This window comes from Spea bombifrons, chromosome 6, assembly GCF_027358695.1.
Source record: "Spea bombifrons isolate aSpeBom1 chromosome 6, aSpeBom1.2.pri, whole genome shotgun sequence".
Classification (NCBI taxonomy): domain Eukaryota; kingdom Metazoa; phylum Chordata; class Amphibia; order Anura; family Pelobatidae; genus Spea; species Spea bombifrons.
This window is the reverse complement of record NC_071092.1, coordinates 1,629,746-1,647,130: the sequence shown is the minus strand read 5'-3', so window position 1 is coordinate 1,647,130 and position 17,385 is coordinate 1,629,746. Positions and strand designations below refer to the sequence as shown.

Genomic DNA, 17,385 nt, shown 5'->3' with positions numbered 1-17,385 from the left:
CCCATCTCATCCCGATTCTTTTGGACAGATTCTTCTTCGTGGAACATTTGAAACATATTCTCACTCGCTGTCTTCTTTAAGATACATTGTAATGATTCTGTAGATGCCGGCTTTTAATTAGAAGAAGATACTCTGTTACTCTGTTACTTTAATCCAATAAAAACTGATTTTCTTTATGTCATAAATACGTGGCAGAGAAAACCGCATCAATGTTGGAAACAAACTACAAATGAAGCAAAAGCAAGAAAAATAAAGAGAAATAAAAGAGAAATCTCATGTTATTCTCGACTGGATTCCAGCCGTTGTGGATCGGGGCAGTAGGAGACGCTACCCGGTGGTGTTGCCCACATATTTATGTGTTTATAGAGTCCAGTTTGTTGGCACCGGTGACCCATCATATGTTGTCATGCTCTTGTTGTTCTGCCGAGGTAAATGGTGGCATTACTTTTGATGGATTTGGCCGCTAGAAGCGACGCCGGCTCATTTTCTAGATGATGAAACCGACCCGGTTTCCCTTCTCAGTTGAAGTCTTGGGTCCTTCTCAGACTGCATTCATTTCTTCGGGGCTTGTGTAGGACCAGTAAGTAATTAGCGACTTCAATTCCTTTCCCTCTGTTTATTCAGTACCTAAAGTCTAAAAATTAAAGACTTTGGGATCTCTGTTTTCGTTTGGAGGGCGTCCAACCATTGGCTGAGCATCAACATCTACAAACACTTCTCCAGACCATCATAATGATCCTTCTGCTGGGAGCAAACGCTGTAGGTGAGATGACGAGGTTTGTAACAAAGACCATTCATGGCTACGGTTCCAAACACATTCTCCTTGTAATATTGACTGGCGACGACATAGTTATGGAGCGTAGTGTCTTTAGACCAATAATCAAACACGTGGAATACAGAATTAGATGAAGAATTTGCATGCAGGGACAGGAGGACCTTCTCTTGGGCGTCTGATCACAGGTGTGGTCTGCGAGTGACCCCACCTGTGCTCCAGCAGGAAAGTCTCCAAAGCTTCCGCCATGGATGGGTTCTGAGGTGTGCCAGCCTGTAGTCATGAATACATTTATTTATTTTGTTTTCCTGTGTGTGGTCTCTTGGATTTATATGCAGAATTTATTGGTACGCGCCCCAGCCAAATGTTTTTCCCTGAGCCGCAGGAACGGCAAGGAATTTAACGGACGCGGGAAGTGGCTTTTTTTCGACCATCATCCGTTTGGTTTGCGAACGATTTTTGCGAAAATTTATTTTTTTGGGGGGAACCATGTCTGGGGGTGTTTGACGGCAGCAGGACTTCACAGCCGGTGTCACCTACGCCGATAGGTGTAGGCTATGGAGCTGAAAGACGTTGTAGGGATAAAACACACGTTACAAGGGTCTGCCAAGTGAACGAGAAACAAAATAACACGTCTACCTTGAAATGGATAACCCTTCTTTGATGTTATCAGAAGTAATTAAGGATTCAACCCATTGTCCTTCCCAACATACTGAGCAGAACCCTCCAAGAAACCAGAGAGAACCTGAGTGTCCCGGGAGTCCTCGCACATCCGAAGCCTGGAAGTTTAACCCTATACTTTATATATATGGCAGACGTGGCATCATATTCATGTCCCCGCAGCTACGTTGCCACCTCTGAGCATCTCCGTGGCACTGCGCGCCGCTCAACAAAGGTGACCATGATTGTTCCTTATGATGGGAAAGGAAGGATATGGCGAGGCGAAGGACTGCCATTGGAAATGCAGGACTCCCTGTATCTATCGTCTCTGACGCAGTTTCCAAATGTATTTGATTAAAAGTCGCAGAAGTCGTCACCAGCGGGCAGGTTCCTTCTATGATTACACAAACTCACTGCAAAGAAATTCAATTAGATTTTTTTCAGACTATGGGTAAAATTAGGAGGGGAAAAAATGTGCATTTTTTTTTTTTTCTTTAAACTCGGAGGATCCTCCTGGATTCGATTGATTTAAATAAGCTTGATTGCCTTTTATTAATTACAGATGCACCGCTTTGTGGGGGGAAAAAAGAGAATATAAAGCATTTGCCTCGGAGCACATGAGAAACATGTTGTTTTTTGGTAAATTTGAAGATGGTTCGCTTTTTTTTTTTTTTAAAAGGCACAGATACTTTGGGAACGTTCTCAGACCCTATCCGGTTACTGTGAATTAGCGCAGATTTTGTAAACCTTGAGAAAATTAATTAGGAAAAAATGTTTCCCAAACTAAATATTGTTTGTCGGTCTATTAGCTCCCCGCTCTGCGCAAGTAAACAGTGAAGAAAATCGTCGGAATGTTTCAACAAAAACATCATTAGTGGAGTTTCACGGATCGCGCAGGATCCTTCGAGAAATGGAGCGATGGAAGAGCGAGGGTTCAAAAACTCATACACAAAGTAAATGCCCCCCCCACACACACATTCCATGGGGAATGGTAAGAAAACCAAGGAAAAAACCTTATTTTTAAACAGAAAATCATTTAACGCAGGTGGTGCCATGTCGGACATTTTTTTCACAGGTTGCTGACCACTTGCTTATGTTAATGAAGTCCCACTTATGTTAATGAAGTCCCTTTCCCCATAGACCTTAATTAGGAAGAGAGTCCTTCTCAATGATCAAGACCGAGTCATTCTATTATTTACCATAAGGCCGTAAAATAACGACTTGGTGTGTATGTCTAGTAGATTGGCCAAAAAATAACAGAACCAAACACATAAAAAAGTACTTTAAAAACCGCTGGAAATATTGTATTTTGCGAAGAAGTTCTTTTTTAAAGGAAATATTCAATATTCCAAAGTGTCCGTAATTATTGTCACTCTGGGATTCACTAAGGAACTGCACTTGCCCCGCAGTGACATCATACTGACACCCGCCGTCTGGAAAATCGCCTGTCCAGCTGTTCCGATCTGCCCATCGGAAAATCGCTCGTGTCTTTTTTTGAGACTGCACTTAACGTGTGGCAAAATGCCCGTGAACATGGTTTCCATTTCTCAGTCATAAAAAAAAGTGTGACCCACCTTCCCCCCCCAGTCCACTTTAAGACATAAATGTCTGTCTTAACAGCGTAATGGATATCAATTTTCTCTATTTCTGTCTGAAGTATCCCCGGCTCGTTCTCTGGATTCGCCAACGCATCTAAACACCCTGGGTGCTTTTCTCCGAATCAGATGTTCTCAATAACCCATTTTCTGTTAAGTATCATTTGCAGACAGAATCCATGTTTAGAGCGGTGATTAAATAAGAATGTTGTCTCATATATTTGTTTTATCTGCCTTTAAAAGCTTTTAGTGTTTCTATAAATTGTACATTTCGGAGCTTTCATCAGCTTGCGGTACATTTCGGGTCTCTCTCCGCGGTGATACTTGCGACTCAAATCCACCAGACCTTCCAGAAGTTTCCATGACTTGTCGTCCAGCGTGTTTATATCATCTGGAACATCAAAGGTGGAATAGTGAGTTTAAAAAAGAAATGAAAAGCAATCCTGTGACAAAGACACTCGTTTTTGTAACAATGTGTCCTGGGTTGGATTAATGGGCTCTCAAAGTTCAGCTCAATGTTTGGTCTTTGGATTGCAACGTTGTAGCCGTTCTGGAATAACCTGTGCGGAATGTGAGTCAGTCGGTGTATGTATATCATAGATCTATCAGTGGTCATACCAGGAGATCCTGAAAGCCTTCACAAGTCGGAGAACAGGGTATTTCTATGCTTCTGGAGATGTGGTCTACTCTAGGTGAGGTCCAGCTGGAGATCATGACGTGGCTCTTTTCCTGCGTCTTTCCTCTCGCTTACGCCCCGGCATCCTGCCTGCACCGCCATCTTTCTCTATCGTTCCCTGCCTACCTTCAATTAATTAGAAATTATTACTGGGTACCTCTCCCCTGTAGCCACCGTGGGTATCATTCATAGAACATCCATTTATAAAGATAAATCTGTAGTTGACACGCACCTATTCTTCTAACGCACCCAAGTAAGCTGCCATAAAGTTTATAACGCGTGTTTATAATGAGCCCTGTAAACGAAGCATTAGTCTAGACATTCTCATAATATAATGAATGCGGTTTAGGTGGAAAAAAAAGAAATTGTCCATCCAAGAGACGCACCGATGAACGTTTCGTAGCCTTCACCCAACCTGGAGTCTCCTCTGTCCCTCAAAGGTCATTCTTCTCACGATCCTGGCCAGCGGGTTGTGGCCAAATAGACATGGAGAATTTACCCGATATCTGGGTTCATTACTTAATTTCTAGGGTAAAAATGAATTCATTTAGGAGAAACTTGTGTTATTTTGGTGTTGAAGAAATTTTGCCAAAACCAAGATGAATGATATATTTAATATATCTATAAATTGGATATACCGGAGCTGGAGATGCTCGGGTTCATGTTGTAATCCAAATAAGTCAGATCTGTTTTAACAAGACCTTTGGTTGAAATCATGTCTGATGGTTTTTTCGTTGGCATCTTCGTCTTGTCCCTCCCTGATTCTTTTTTATAGGTCTATGTGTCAAGACAATGGCTTTTAGTGGTTTTATTTGAATGCGTATTGTAGCGTGGGCTCCGCTGATCTCACATCACTCACGCGGTATTCTCTCTGTCAGAAGAATCATCACTCTTACAATGCGTTTACTACTTCAATAGGAGACACATCGAGGCTTTCGCTGTAAAGCAAATGCTGGAAACGTTTAAAGCTCTTTTAAGCCAAAATGCAGCATGTGCTGGAAATGTGTTTACCAGACGCCGGCCAAGATGATCCGCTAACCACCATCGTTTGGAGAAACATACTTCCTGCTGGGCCCGGCATCATCTTTTCATTTTATTTATTCCTTCAAGGGATGATCTCTTCTGAGGATATTCTGGATGTCTGTAATTTAGACGTATGGGTGGAATAGAGAAGGTTTGAGCTTTTTCGAGCCTCCATTCTAGGTCATGGAGCTTCATCCTTATCTTCATTGATTCCCTTTTTTTTAAGGCAACTTGTGTGACTTTGTGTCCTATTGTGGAGGGTATTCATGTAACTGAGCGGGGCATTAAGAAGAAGAATAATGGGGTTTATTTACCCTGTTTAATTTATTAACCCGTTTCCTGCTGTTTCTATACACATTATCGGGGATTTTAGGGCTGTAGAACCCTGCGATCCCCTCATACCCAGCAAACATTCTGACCTCCTAGAGAGGTATCAGGGGAGGAAAGAGGGGAACAGAGGAGGAAAGAAGGACATCGGGAGAGGGAAGGAGGCATCAGATAAGGAAAGAAGTGTATGGGAGGGGGACTGGACAGACTAAACAGGGACACTTGGAAGGAAATTATGACCCCTATTAGGGATGTACCTGAAGGGCCTCAGGGGATATAGAGGGTACTGGGAGGAAAGAGGACCATCATCCAGGGAAAGATGGACAAAATGGAGGAAAGAGGACCATCAGGGAGGAGAGAGGTTATCGGGGGTTTGAGGTCCAAAGAGCAACTGGCCAAACTTAACAGGAACGGTTATAGGGTATGAAGAATATCGTTCATTCTTGTGGAATCGTCGCTGAGTGTAAACATAGAAGATCTGATATTCCAGAGACCTTCGTGATCCTTCACTCCAGTATTGAGAATTTACAGCTAACACGTTGCGAAGCAGAATTTGCTCTGGAATGCTCCGCTTCCTCGCGCCGTAACTCTAAAATATTATGACAGCTATAATTTTATGGTGACCATAAAAGTTACTGAGGTAAGTTTAGTGAGGTAATCTCTGTGTTGGAAGTTTTATTAACAAAAACTTTTAAGTATTAGCACATGAGTTACAATTCCCGTGTGTTCTCAGAAATTTGCTGGATTTAAACTCTACTGTAAATTCCGAACTTAAGAGCCGCCATCATAAGCCTTTTACTTTTAGTGGTTAAGGTAGCCGGGGCTAAATCATGAAAGCTGGCTTTAGGGGTTACAGCGAATGCCGGCTGGCCACGTACCGCGAGAGACCGAGCTCTCCCGGGGCTGCCTGCTGATGCCCCGTAGGGTATCTTCTAGCCGTAGAGAAAGCGAGAGCCACCAAAAGCTTTTTATTCCATTAGGAGGACCTTCGGAATTCTGGACCCCCGGCTACATAGCTCAAAAACCACAATATTTGTGCGTTTGATGTGACTTTGAGATTTTTGGATTTATTCAAATTTTTATTGTTAGGAATTTTGCTTAATTCTACAATCTCTGAAAATGAGGGACAACCGAAAAAAAAAAGAGTAACCTCTGAATATTGGGAAAAAAAGAAAGAGAGAGAGAGAGAGAGAGAGAGAGAGAGAGAGAGAGAAAACCCCTCTGAATGTCCTCTGAACCAAAAGGCCAGGAAACAAAATTTGTTGCAGAAAACAACCATTTGTCTCAATCCATTTTGCTTGCTCTGAGACTAATAACTACCAACTCTCCCGTTACTTGTGTATCACCAGAGCGCTAGATATGGCTCGGGGGATTAGAGAATGCACCGTAAAGGTGTTAGAAACGCTCCATTTATTTGGTTGACTGAAATTACACAGGAAACATGTTTAGTGTCCGCGTGACGTACGCAAAATGTATCAATTTCAAACACTTTAAGGAACAGCGTTCTCGGCTCCGGAACGTCGAGGAGTAACCTGCTTTCCTGTAACCTTCGCGATTTCTTTTGGCCGCGTCTATTTGCCCTTCGGATGCCTCGCTGTCAGATCGCGGGGGGGGGGGGCAAGGTGGGAAGTGGTTAGAAAAAAACCCAAAAACCTGGAATGGAAAGTGTTAAAACATTTCCAAAGGAAGTAAAGAGAAACAAACCAGACAAAGATTATTAAAAAAACCCAAATCTACAGAGCCGTCGTTGTAAAGTAGAGCAGAGAGGCACTTAGGCCTAATTTTACTCTTTTCTCCTGTGGATTGCCAACTTTTATTACCGGCTCAGCCGCCAGATCTCGGGGAAGGGGGCAGCTACTCCCAGAATGATGTGGTGTTGACTGAAGTGTCGGAGAGGGCTTGCCGGTGTACAAAGGGAACACGGATTTTTATGAATGTACCTGACTTGCTGTTTAAACCGGCAGCTCTGTACTTTCTTATTCCTAACGTCATGCGCGATACCTCGCACGTTAATGAGGCATTTTAACGCAAGATGTTTATGCGCCTTGAAATCCAGAAGCCTAAATACATTTCCTAAACGAGTCCAAAGCAACGTTTTTTATGAATAGTATTAGAAAAAAATTGCTATTTCAGCTTCATGCAAACAGGAGACCGGCGGTAGGGGGGCCGGGGGGCCGTTAGCTGGTCAAAGTGGCATTCATAGCTCTCCTTCTCGCCGCGGGATTCGCTTCCAAAGCAAGTTTATTTGGACGTTCGAGAAACAGACGTCTCGATTCTTTACTTCATTCTAACGGCCGAGCGGCCAGGAAAGTGCAGAGCTCTGCCGTTTGATGCGCGGCGTTGTATAAAACACCTGCCGGCGCGGATTAAATCCGGCTACGCCGCTTGAAATCGAGCCGCATAATCCTGCATGTCTTTGGTGGAATTTGAAAATGAAATCTAATCACCTGCGCTTTTATTTCTTTTATTTCAAATAATCCAAGAAACGGACGTGCGGAGGTTTGATTTGTTACATAACGATCCTGGTTATAATTACATTGTATCCCTGCGGTAAGATTCTATATGTATCTGGCCGACCATGAAACGGTTAATACCCTATACGGGTTATTGAATTCTGGTTTGAGACAATATCTAAAATCTATGTTTTTATTTCGATACGTTGTGATTGAGAGGTATGATTGTAGATTCTGTTCTTCGGTAAAATCGCGTATAACTCGGAGTTTCTGTTGCCGTTACAGGTGGACGCGTTAAGACTGAGACTAGAAGAAAAAGAGTCTTTCCTCAACAAAAAAACCAAACAGCTTCAGGACCTGACGGAAGAGAAAGGGACCCTGGCGGGCGAGATCCGGGACATGAAGGATATGTTGGAGGTCAAAGAACGCAAAATTAACGTTTTGCAGAAAAAGGTAAAATTCCCTATTCGCACGTTGCTCTCGTTCGCCCTCCTTTGACCCTGTTTAGCATTATTAGTATTAATAATAATAATTAATTAGTATTATTATTCTCGTCCGGAGTAATAAATGGGATTTAGAAAAAAAACACAAACCTACAAATCTATATTTTATTTTTTCATTTTTTTGCATCAAGCCCCCTCCACGCTCCGTCATCAGCGCAGCTTTACGATAGCAGAACGTTTTTTGCTTTATCGTGACTCAGTGCTTGTAAATGGCAGGTTCCTGTAACTAAAATTCCCATAATTATGATGAGTTTTGTGGGGTTTTTTTCTAATATTTTGCTTGCAGTCAGCACCCTCGGAGTGGATTTATTCCCGGGATAATACGCACCTCCTGGTTCCCTTTCAGGACACGCAGACAGAGTAACTGCTCCTTTGTTGTGGACCCACGCTGATACTTTTAATGGTTCATTAATGTAGAAATGTGCAAATGCCATCTCTCAGCTGGACCATATTACTAATATATTTCATCTATAATGATGCAGAATGGAAATAAGACGAGAGCAAGCGAGCCAACAAAAGTAACGGATGACTAACGATCGGCCCAAATCTTCCCCCTTCAGCGTGTTTAAATATGGCAGAATCTCCCAGGGAGCCTATCAAAAGTGGTGATTTCTTAACCTTTAAAAGGTTCATCCTCGTTATTTTGGCATTCAATGTTCTTTAATAAACATAAATCATCGTAGGGCCCCCCCCATCCCCCGGCTTCTTTTTCATTGTTAAATCCTTTTTTTACAAAGCAAGTGTTTTTTCAGAGGTAATCTTGGCTTTATTTTAACAAAAAGAATGTCAGAGAACTTTCAGTTTCAAAGAAGACATGAAGATAATTTCATTTATCTTCTGGAAATATGAATGCCGGGATTGGACGTCAAAACCCGGCCAACATCGCGAAGAAAAATGGGGTTTCATCATCTGTTTGAAAAAGGAAAAAAAAAACTCAATTTTTTAAAAAATAGATTTTTCTGCTTCTCGCTGAGTCTGAAGAATTCCATTTATTATGAGCGTGACTTTCTCATGTGTTTGAATATTTATATTTTGGCGGAATAAACCCAGCCTTCGATGATACATTGTGGGTAATATCGAGACGGCCGCATTAATAAGAGACCTCGGGTCCGTCGAGCGAGTCTCTGAAACTCAGACTTATCTTCATGACAAACTGGGAAATATCCCTGAGAGAAGGACTTCCGCGGAGCTAAATATGGCTGCCCACCGGCAACGACCATATTGTTTCAGTTGCCGAGAGAGGAAGCAGTTAATGGAAACTGCCTTGTCTCTAATTTCCCTGACCTTTTGTCTTAGAGGAATCCGGTATTGATGTACGCGGCTCTGCCCCGCAGGTCTTTGTCATACATTATCTGGGCTCAGGCTCTCCAAGCGCCAGACAAGATCACAGAAGCCTTTTTTATCTGAATTTTTGGCTTTGACCTGACTTTTTTTTTTCCCATTCACTGCATTATCAGACGACCTAACGTACCACACGCGTTGACACCGGGGCATATGTGTCCTTTGGGGTTTTTATTTACCCTGAAAACATGAAAATGCGATCTACAGTATAAATACTTTGTTGTATAAATCACTTCGGTATTTATTTTCTGAATAATAAATCTTAGTTTGTTACCTGGGGGGCCAATGCCCAGTTCTACTGCTTAGATGCCATCGAGATACGCTTGGCTGTGACCTTTAATTCCAAGCTGAGCCGCCATTAACCTCAGCATTGGCCTGATGTGACGAGGAACTGAAAGCGGGCTCCAAATCCAGTTTGGGGTGAGTTTCTCTCAGTTCAGCCGATGTGTTTTGCACTAAACCGGTCAGAGGGGGCCCGTGGACTTCAGCTGATGAGCTCTAAGTAGATGCCGGTGAAAACCCAAGATAATAATTCATATGTTGGGTCACTTGGTCAGTCTCACAGATTGATGAATCTACTCCATCCAGCCCTAGAGATGATTCGATGGAACCAAAGCCTTAAAGCCTCGGATCTCAAAGTATGGATTTAAGAGCTCTTACCCTGCGGCTGCCTGACCGAGTCACCACGACGGTATGGCAAGTGTTCTTTGGCTCCTTTCTTCTGATACTTGAAGCTACATTGTTATCGACTCTTCTTGTAGAACGCTCAGCTACTCTCTCTACTAATTCCTGGGTATTCCCAGATACTCGCACGTTATTATAAGACCAACTGGCCCCAAAGAGACAAAAGAGGGCGGACACCATAAAAAATGTATTCTTCTGTTACTGAGACATCTTATTGCTGTCCATCAGCTTCATAAAATACGCAGAAGCCGTCAAATCCTCGCCGTGATGGGCGAAGCGGCCATAAGCATCGCCTTATACTTCCCGCGGCTCACCCCGGAGGGGGATTCTAATAAGACAAACATTTCTTTAACAAATGGAAGATTAATCATTGCACTCTATTTGTCAATTTTCTTCCAGAAATACGCATTACACAATGGCGCTATGATGTCACCGGCAGAGCACTTAAAATATTTATCCAAAAGTTAAAGTGTCATCTTTCTGTATTAAACGTCTGCCCGTGGTTGATGTTATCCTACTGTACCCAGCGAATGCCTTTGTATTTTAAGGATGCTTTGATTGCTCGCCCCTCTTCCACGGAAAAGGTTTACTAATCCTAAAGCATACAATATACGGAGGAGACGTCAATATTTTTCTTCCACTGAACTCTAACCTCGACCCGTGTACTCAGGATTACCCGTTCAGCTTCGTAAATGCTTCGCTAATTCATGGAAAGGATACTTCTATATGACATGGACATTTTTCAAAGACGTCTGCCCATATATTTCTAAGACACTCAGGACTATGTTACCATGTTATATAAATATATATATAATATATACAGTATATATACATATGCCTCAAAGCAACTCCCACAAATCATTTTTTTTCTCTCCAAATTTTTTGACTGGTTAAAAAGAGAAAATTTATATCATAATTTACATCCCCCCCCCTCCAAGATCGGGAGAGGCAACCTGTTCTCGCGGCCACGGTTAACGCGCAGAGATCTCTTTTACATCTGGTAGGAAGATGTAGGTATGAGAGATGGAATATACCGTACATAACTCCTGATTGTTTCCATATGGAATGAGAGTCCGGCTGTAACGGGAGATAAATAGCACAAAAAATATATATATAATAATAATAATATATCGTAACCTCCAATCTGCCCCCAAATTCCTGAAAAAGGAGCCTCTATTATCCCGTCCTATTTCTGCACTGATTGATCGTTAATGATTAATTGATTGTTAATGGCCTTTAGCAAGTATGTTATGGGACTGATCTGCTACAGTTTCCCCCAAAAAGATTCAGGAACACTTAGAAGAACCACTGATATTTCTTATCGTAATTTTAGAATTTGGGATTATTATTGGGTTAGTTATTACATCATAGGGTCGTTAGAGTTTTGGTCATGGTTTGGCGATATTTATTATTCAAGCTGCCATAGACTACAATTCCCATGATCCAGGAGCTTTGACCACATGGAGACTGGCTTGCTTTGATGTCTCTGACTGGACTCTATGGACGTTCTGGCTTCGTTTAATTAGGGAGTCATGGAAGGTGGTTAAGAAAATGACCGAGCTTGGAGAACGTTTCTCTCGACAGCGCCTGGAGGAGCTCTCGGTCGTCCCTCTGAGTTTGGGTTACATTATTTGATTCTTTAACACAGCTCTGTGGCCCGGTTTCTGGCCTGCATGGGGTTTGAGCTCCCGACGGCAGGTAGGCGAGATGGAAAGCGCTATAATCCTCAGCAGAGTCTGACAAATCTCCAATCCAGTGAGCTCAGACAACTCACTCCGACAGCCGAGGCCCTTCGCTAATACGAAACACGTGTTACCCAACGTTGGATACATCCTTGGGTAATGAAGCATTGTGTAGGTTACGTGTATATTGAGTTTGTGTGACTCGGGCTCTTTCCCCGCTGAATATTTGTACAGACGTAGTTCCCATGGCTGTTGGCTTTGGTCATCCATTAAACGCAATCATCGAGCCCATCGCTCGGCATCTTTTTTTTGCTAGAAAGGAAGCCGTATCAGTCGTCTGCTGTTTTTTAAATTCCAGCTTGAAGGTAATATGGAAAAAAAATCCTAAACTGGACATTTTTTTGGTGTTTTTCTGTTTAATTCACTGTAAATTGTGGGAAATCCAGGGTCCAACATAGCCATCGGCTCACAAGTTCCTTTTAAACCTTCGTCACGATGTAACGTCTGGCCTTCTGTTATATTGTTTAATGTATTTTTTTACCTCAATCAAAACGCCAACATTTCTTTTGCGCCAAATCCCATTCTTCTCAAACGAACGTAGATCCCATCTTCCGATGTTTTATTGAAACTATTATATTTTTACGGTGAGATTTTTATTCAAAATCAATGTTTTTGGAGTCATTTTAATACATGTATCCTTTAGCCTTTCATATTTATGCTACTTAGAACTTTGTGTTGTTTCCCATGGCAACCAGATATACTTATTACTCCTTCTTACCGTCCGTTGGTATCATTGTAGTGTAACCAAGTCCACGTTACATGGCAGTTGCAGGACACCATGTTCTACACGTGTTCAGATCTGAAGCCTACATGCGTCGGCCACATGTTAATTATAAGGAGCGGAACACAGAAAACAAGACAATGTGTCAGACTCCTTGGCTTGCCGTGATCTATTGTTTTTAATCATCATACAAGCGACAATGGAGTAGTAAATAAAATCGCACAGAGCGTTTTTTCTCATTTCCCAGAAGACGGATGCAAGGCATTTCTGTTGTTGTTCTAATTCTGCTTTTGCAATTTGTGCGGTTCTGCTGTCTCCAAAATTGTGGGGGGCAGTCGGTGCTCTCAGACGCCGGGAGCTTGGTAGGTGGTCACGGAGACAGCTAATGAAAACCATGAAGACTGATGAATCCGACACGAATCTTCATTTACTGTAACCGACTTATAAATTATAGTCATTAGCGAAGGATACTTTTAAATCCGCTGAGACCAGGAGGACCTGAAATAGATTGCAGGCAAAATGTAGCCCCGAAGCCAAAGGGCTAATATCATGGTATGTTTCACGATCTCTGAGTCTTAGGGTAAATGGGCAGATCCTCTGAGTCTCAGGGTAAAAGAATAGATTCTGATCCTTGAGGTAAATGGAAAGAATACTCGAGCCAGGGAGTAAATGGCTCGGTTCTTGGAGGTTCTACGAGTCTCGGGGCAAATGCCCGATTCCGTGGAGCGCATTGCCATTTCACAATTAATGTTTTATACATAAGCACATTTGTCTCAGACACAGAATAACCAAGACAAACTATTTTTAACACCAGAAACATTCTGTATTTTCACAAACATTCTAAGGCTTGTAGGGCTCATATTGCGTGACGTTTCCCCGACCTCAGTGGGCCCGATTTACCAATAACCTGAAATACATGTTATTGAACGAAGCAAACGGCGCAACCTATACTCTGCTTCTAAGATAATAAACAATACCAAGAAGGAATCACAAAGACATTTCTTGTAACAAATTACATATTTACTCATCTCCGGGGCTTACATCACCTTCCCATTACATCATATCCTCCCAGCATGCATCTGTCCAACATGTTTTAACCAGCCAGGTCGTAAGAAGAAAGCAAGATGCTTATCCTTCTGATATCTTCTAATGGCACCGAGGCAAGGTGTCTTCACCGGAGCCCGATCCCCGGCAGAGAACATACGGCAGAGAACATACGGCAGATGAAATACTAATCCCAATCACTAAGTCCCATCACAAGCGCCCGGTAAACGTTCCTTATAATAATAATTCTCCGTGTTATCAGGAGATAAGATGTGTTAGATGTCCGGGGGTCCGCCGGCGTGTCCGTCACATACACACACTAACACCGATTTCAATAGAATTTAATGATGAGATAATAACTCGTTTTTATTCAGCGTTTAATGATCGGCTGTGTAAATGCAGAACCGGGAGGGTCTGTGGCATAAAAAAATACCCAATTTCACCGGAAAGAGCAGCTTTCTGCAGCAAAACACTCGGTTTTCAGACGCCATTCACCGAGCAGCTGCGATGTTTCCTTGTTTCTGTGAACCTGATTCTTTGTATCGGTGTCCCAAGAAGCCGAGATTCTGGAATAGTTTTCGGTTCCCGGCACCAGAGGGAGCCTATTGAATGCTTTTTAATGCGTCGCCCGCCACGTTCCGAGCCGGAGAGCACTTTACATAAACACGCGTTAAGAGCGTTAATTCTTCTGCATTGATTTAACCTCTCCGAAGGGTTAGGTGTCTTTGAAAGCATCTCTTCGGGGAAATCTCTCCTGATGTCCTGACGTTTTAAGGACATTTTAATTTTTATGAAAAGCACTTTTTTTTCTTTTTTTTTTTGACGCTGTAATTTTCAGATTCCGCGGCGAAGCGTTTTCAGCTTAAGGAAAGATAATGAAAGCAATTTTCTTTTGAGAACTTGGGTTTCTGTCGAATTATAGTGTCTGTCTGCAGGTGCGATTTCATTTAATCCCCTTGAGTTTCTTAAAACGCATTCCTGAGACAGACGCCAAAAAAGTGACAAGATTAGCGCTTCCAGTTAGTTGAAGGAGCCTAGTAAACACTCGTGAAGCGAGTGTCGTTTTCATTTTTTAACAAGAGATTTTGGTTAAGAGCTCCCCCCCCCACCGGGTCCTGCCACAAGCCACCGACACTCCCCCCCCCCCACCGCGTCCCAACAAAGCCAGAGACCTCAACTCCGATATTCCTCGCGATATTAATGCCACGAGACATCTAATTTTAAAAGGACTTGTTGGAAATCACTCATCGCGTAATCTGTTCACGTGGCGGGATTCTGCGTGTGCGGTGAGATGTCTTTAAGTCGGAGTGAATGGGCTTTCATGTCTGGGATTTGATAAAGTGTGTCCCGTAGCCACGTTACCCAATCGGATTGAGTCAACTTTCTGTCATTAAATCTATACACCCGTAAAGCGTCTGCCCCCCTCCCCCCAAAAAAAGAAATTCATCTTTCAGACATAAAAATATGGATTTGTTCATTTTTTATACTTTTATGATATTTTTGAAAAGTAATTTTTACACCTGGATTATTTAGCCTTTTATATGTTATAACTAGAGAAAAACAAGGAATTTTAGATTATTTTTTAAAGTGCCCCAAATCATTAGAACAGGCTACTTGAAATCATTCATTACTAATATATATTTTTTCTTTTAAATTAACAAAAATTATTTTATTAATGACCATATTAAATAATGATTTTTTAAGTAGCCTATATTATGATGTCATACATATTGTCCATGTGATTACAAAATCCGTATAATTGTGCAGTATGTCTCAAGCTTGTTGCCCCATAAGTAGACCTACGAGGCTCCACTTGAGGTATGTTGAGGGGCGCGCCGGCGCGTGTGCTTTGTAGTTATATGCGAGTGTTTAGGAGAGGTCTTTAAAGAATTATTTTCTCCATAAAACATGCAAAAAAAAAATGTCTTAACGAATTTCCACCACCGAGAATTCTTTACGCGAAAGCGGCGATTAGACATGTGAGAAAATTCTGTATTTATTTTGGGTGAAATAACTAGAAATGGAGGGGGGGGGCTAAATGTTACATCACTTTTGTAATGTAGAGCGCGGATACATTGTTAATGTAATACAGACCTTTTTCAAACATGAAAAGAAATCACTTAGCTTTGGAAAAGCATATGGTCGATGTCATTCAACAGGTCTTATACTTCTTATATTATTTCGCCGCGTCCTGTATATGTTAAGAAGTCCGCGAGAAATCAGATTCCCTCCTTCCGCCACAAAAAAAAGTGAAATCATTTCTGTGGCAATGGCAGATTTTTAATAAAATGATTTCACGGTGAATAATAATCGAGCGTTGTTATTCTTTCGAGAGCACTCAGCGTCGGGTAATTTAAGATGTACATTTATTTTACCCGCTCGTCGGAACGTCGTCTCATTAGAAGGCGATTCTTCAGGCTACGTTCTCGCTTATTTTCCTTAGATGTGCGAATTGTAAAACAAAGCTGCGTTTTCTTCCATTGAATGAGTTTTGTTGACACGTAGGAAGCGCGTTTGTGAGGAGATACTTTGTTGGTTGTGTGAAGGAAGGGGGTTTGACTAACGGCGCCTGGCCTTTGAAATGAATATATATAATTTTTTTATACCGTATAAATCTTTCTTGATACGCTGATTAATGATACCCGGGGTGCCATTAATATTCTTGGACCGGCTGTATCCTCAAGAGCTGCAGAGTAACGCGGAAAAGGTAGTCAGCCGTGAACCAGACATTTCACATTCCGTGCCACGCGTGGGCTGCTCACCAAGTTCACCGGGACTATTCACCATCAGGTTAAGTGAACCTGTTTCCCGAGGTTCTGGCCGACTGCTCTGCCCTGTGGCAGGGTCACTTTGGCTAATTTGTGGCTGAACAGAGAAAGAATGCCATTTTTATTGGGATCGGTGGGTATGTCTCCAGATAAAGAGGGTATCGACGTCTAGAAAATAGCCCATGTAGGCTAAGATGGGCTCCTAGAGGAACATTCCTCGGGTTATTTAATATTCTCTTTATTGGGCTGGAGAGCTTAAGGCGAGACTGAGAGGCGACCACTGACCCCAGTAGGCCTTATGAAAGCTGTAGTCAATGTTTCCCCCCGTTGCTTGGGGTCCTCCAGTTGCCAGTGAGTAGAGCTCCTGAGTTGAGTCTCCATCTGGAATCGAGGGAGACCCAACTTGGGACGACTCATGGAAGTCCAAAGAAGATGACACAGGACGGACGGAAGGGACGTAGGGTATGTATTAAAAGGAATTCTTATCTGAAGCTGTAACCATACGCTAACCCCTTTTCTATAATAAATATCTCTTTATATTATTAACGTGTTCCTTCCTAGCTCTGGGCCCAATCTTCACGCAGTAATAATAAAGGTATGAAAGCGTTTCAGAAACATACGCGGCCGTCCTTTCCAAGAGAGGGAGCGAGCGGCTTTCATTTCACTTCATGCCCAGTCGGTTTGGCTGCATGTTTTGAGTTAAACCCTGCGGCCCTTTGTGTATTTTATATCTCCCGTGAACGTTCCTGTTCCGCAGTAACCCAATTCTTATCAGGTTATCCCCTAATCCCGTGTTTATGCGCATACATTATCTACTCGGGTTTTTTTTGTTTTCATGTTAAACACATGTCACAGTAATATATATGTCACTAAACTCGAAACAACAATATGGAATATATTTTCCTATTTGTTGAGACTTCTTGCCAGAAATGCCTTTCTTTGGTATAAGCGTGATATGTAAGAAGCGCTTTAAGATCCTTTGGTTAAACAAACGCCGAAGTAATCCCTGAATACAAAGGCAGAGCCTCTCGCTTCTCATTGTGTCGGGGATTATAGAGGAATATGTTTTACTCTAT

General features: G+C 42.2%; 1 protein-coding gene across 5 annotated transcripts in view; it reads left to right on the top strand.

Moving 5' to 3' along the window:
- The window catches only part of ERC2 (ELKS/RAB6-interacting/CAST family member 2), a 216,994-nt gene that overhangs the window by 38,533 nt on the left and 161,076 nt on the right, over nucleotides 1–17,385 (top strand). For all 5 annotated transcript variants that reach the window (XR_008354815.1, XR_008354814.1, XR_008354813.1 and 2 more), the window contains one exon: nucleotides 7,792–7,959. Coding sequence is in view for 1 of the 5 variants with exons in the window: in XM_053468703.1 (XP_053324678.1) it covers nucleotides 7,792–7,959 (168 nt within the window). In the remaining 4 variants the exon portion in view is untranslated. The remainder of the gene's footprint in view (nucleotides 1–7,791; nucleotides 7,960–17,385) is intronic.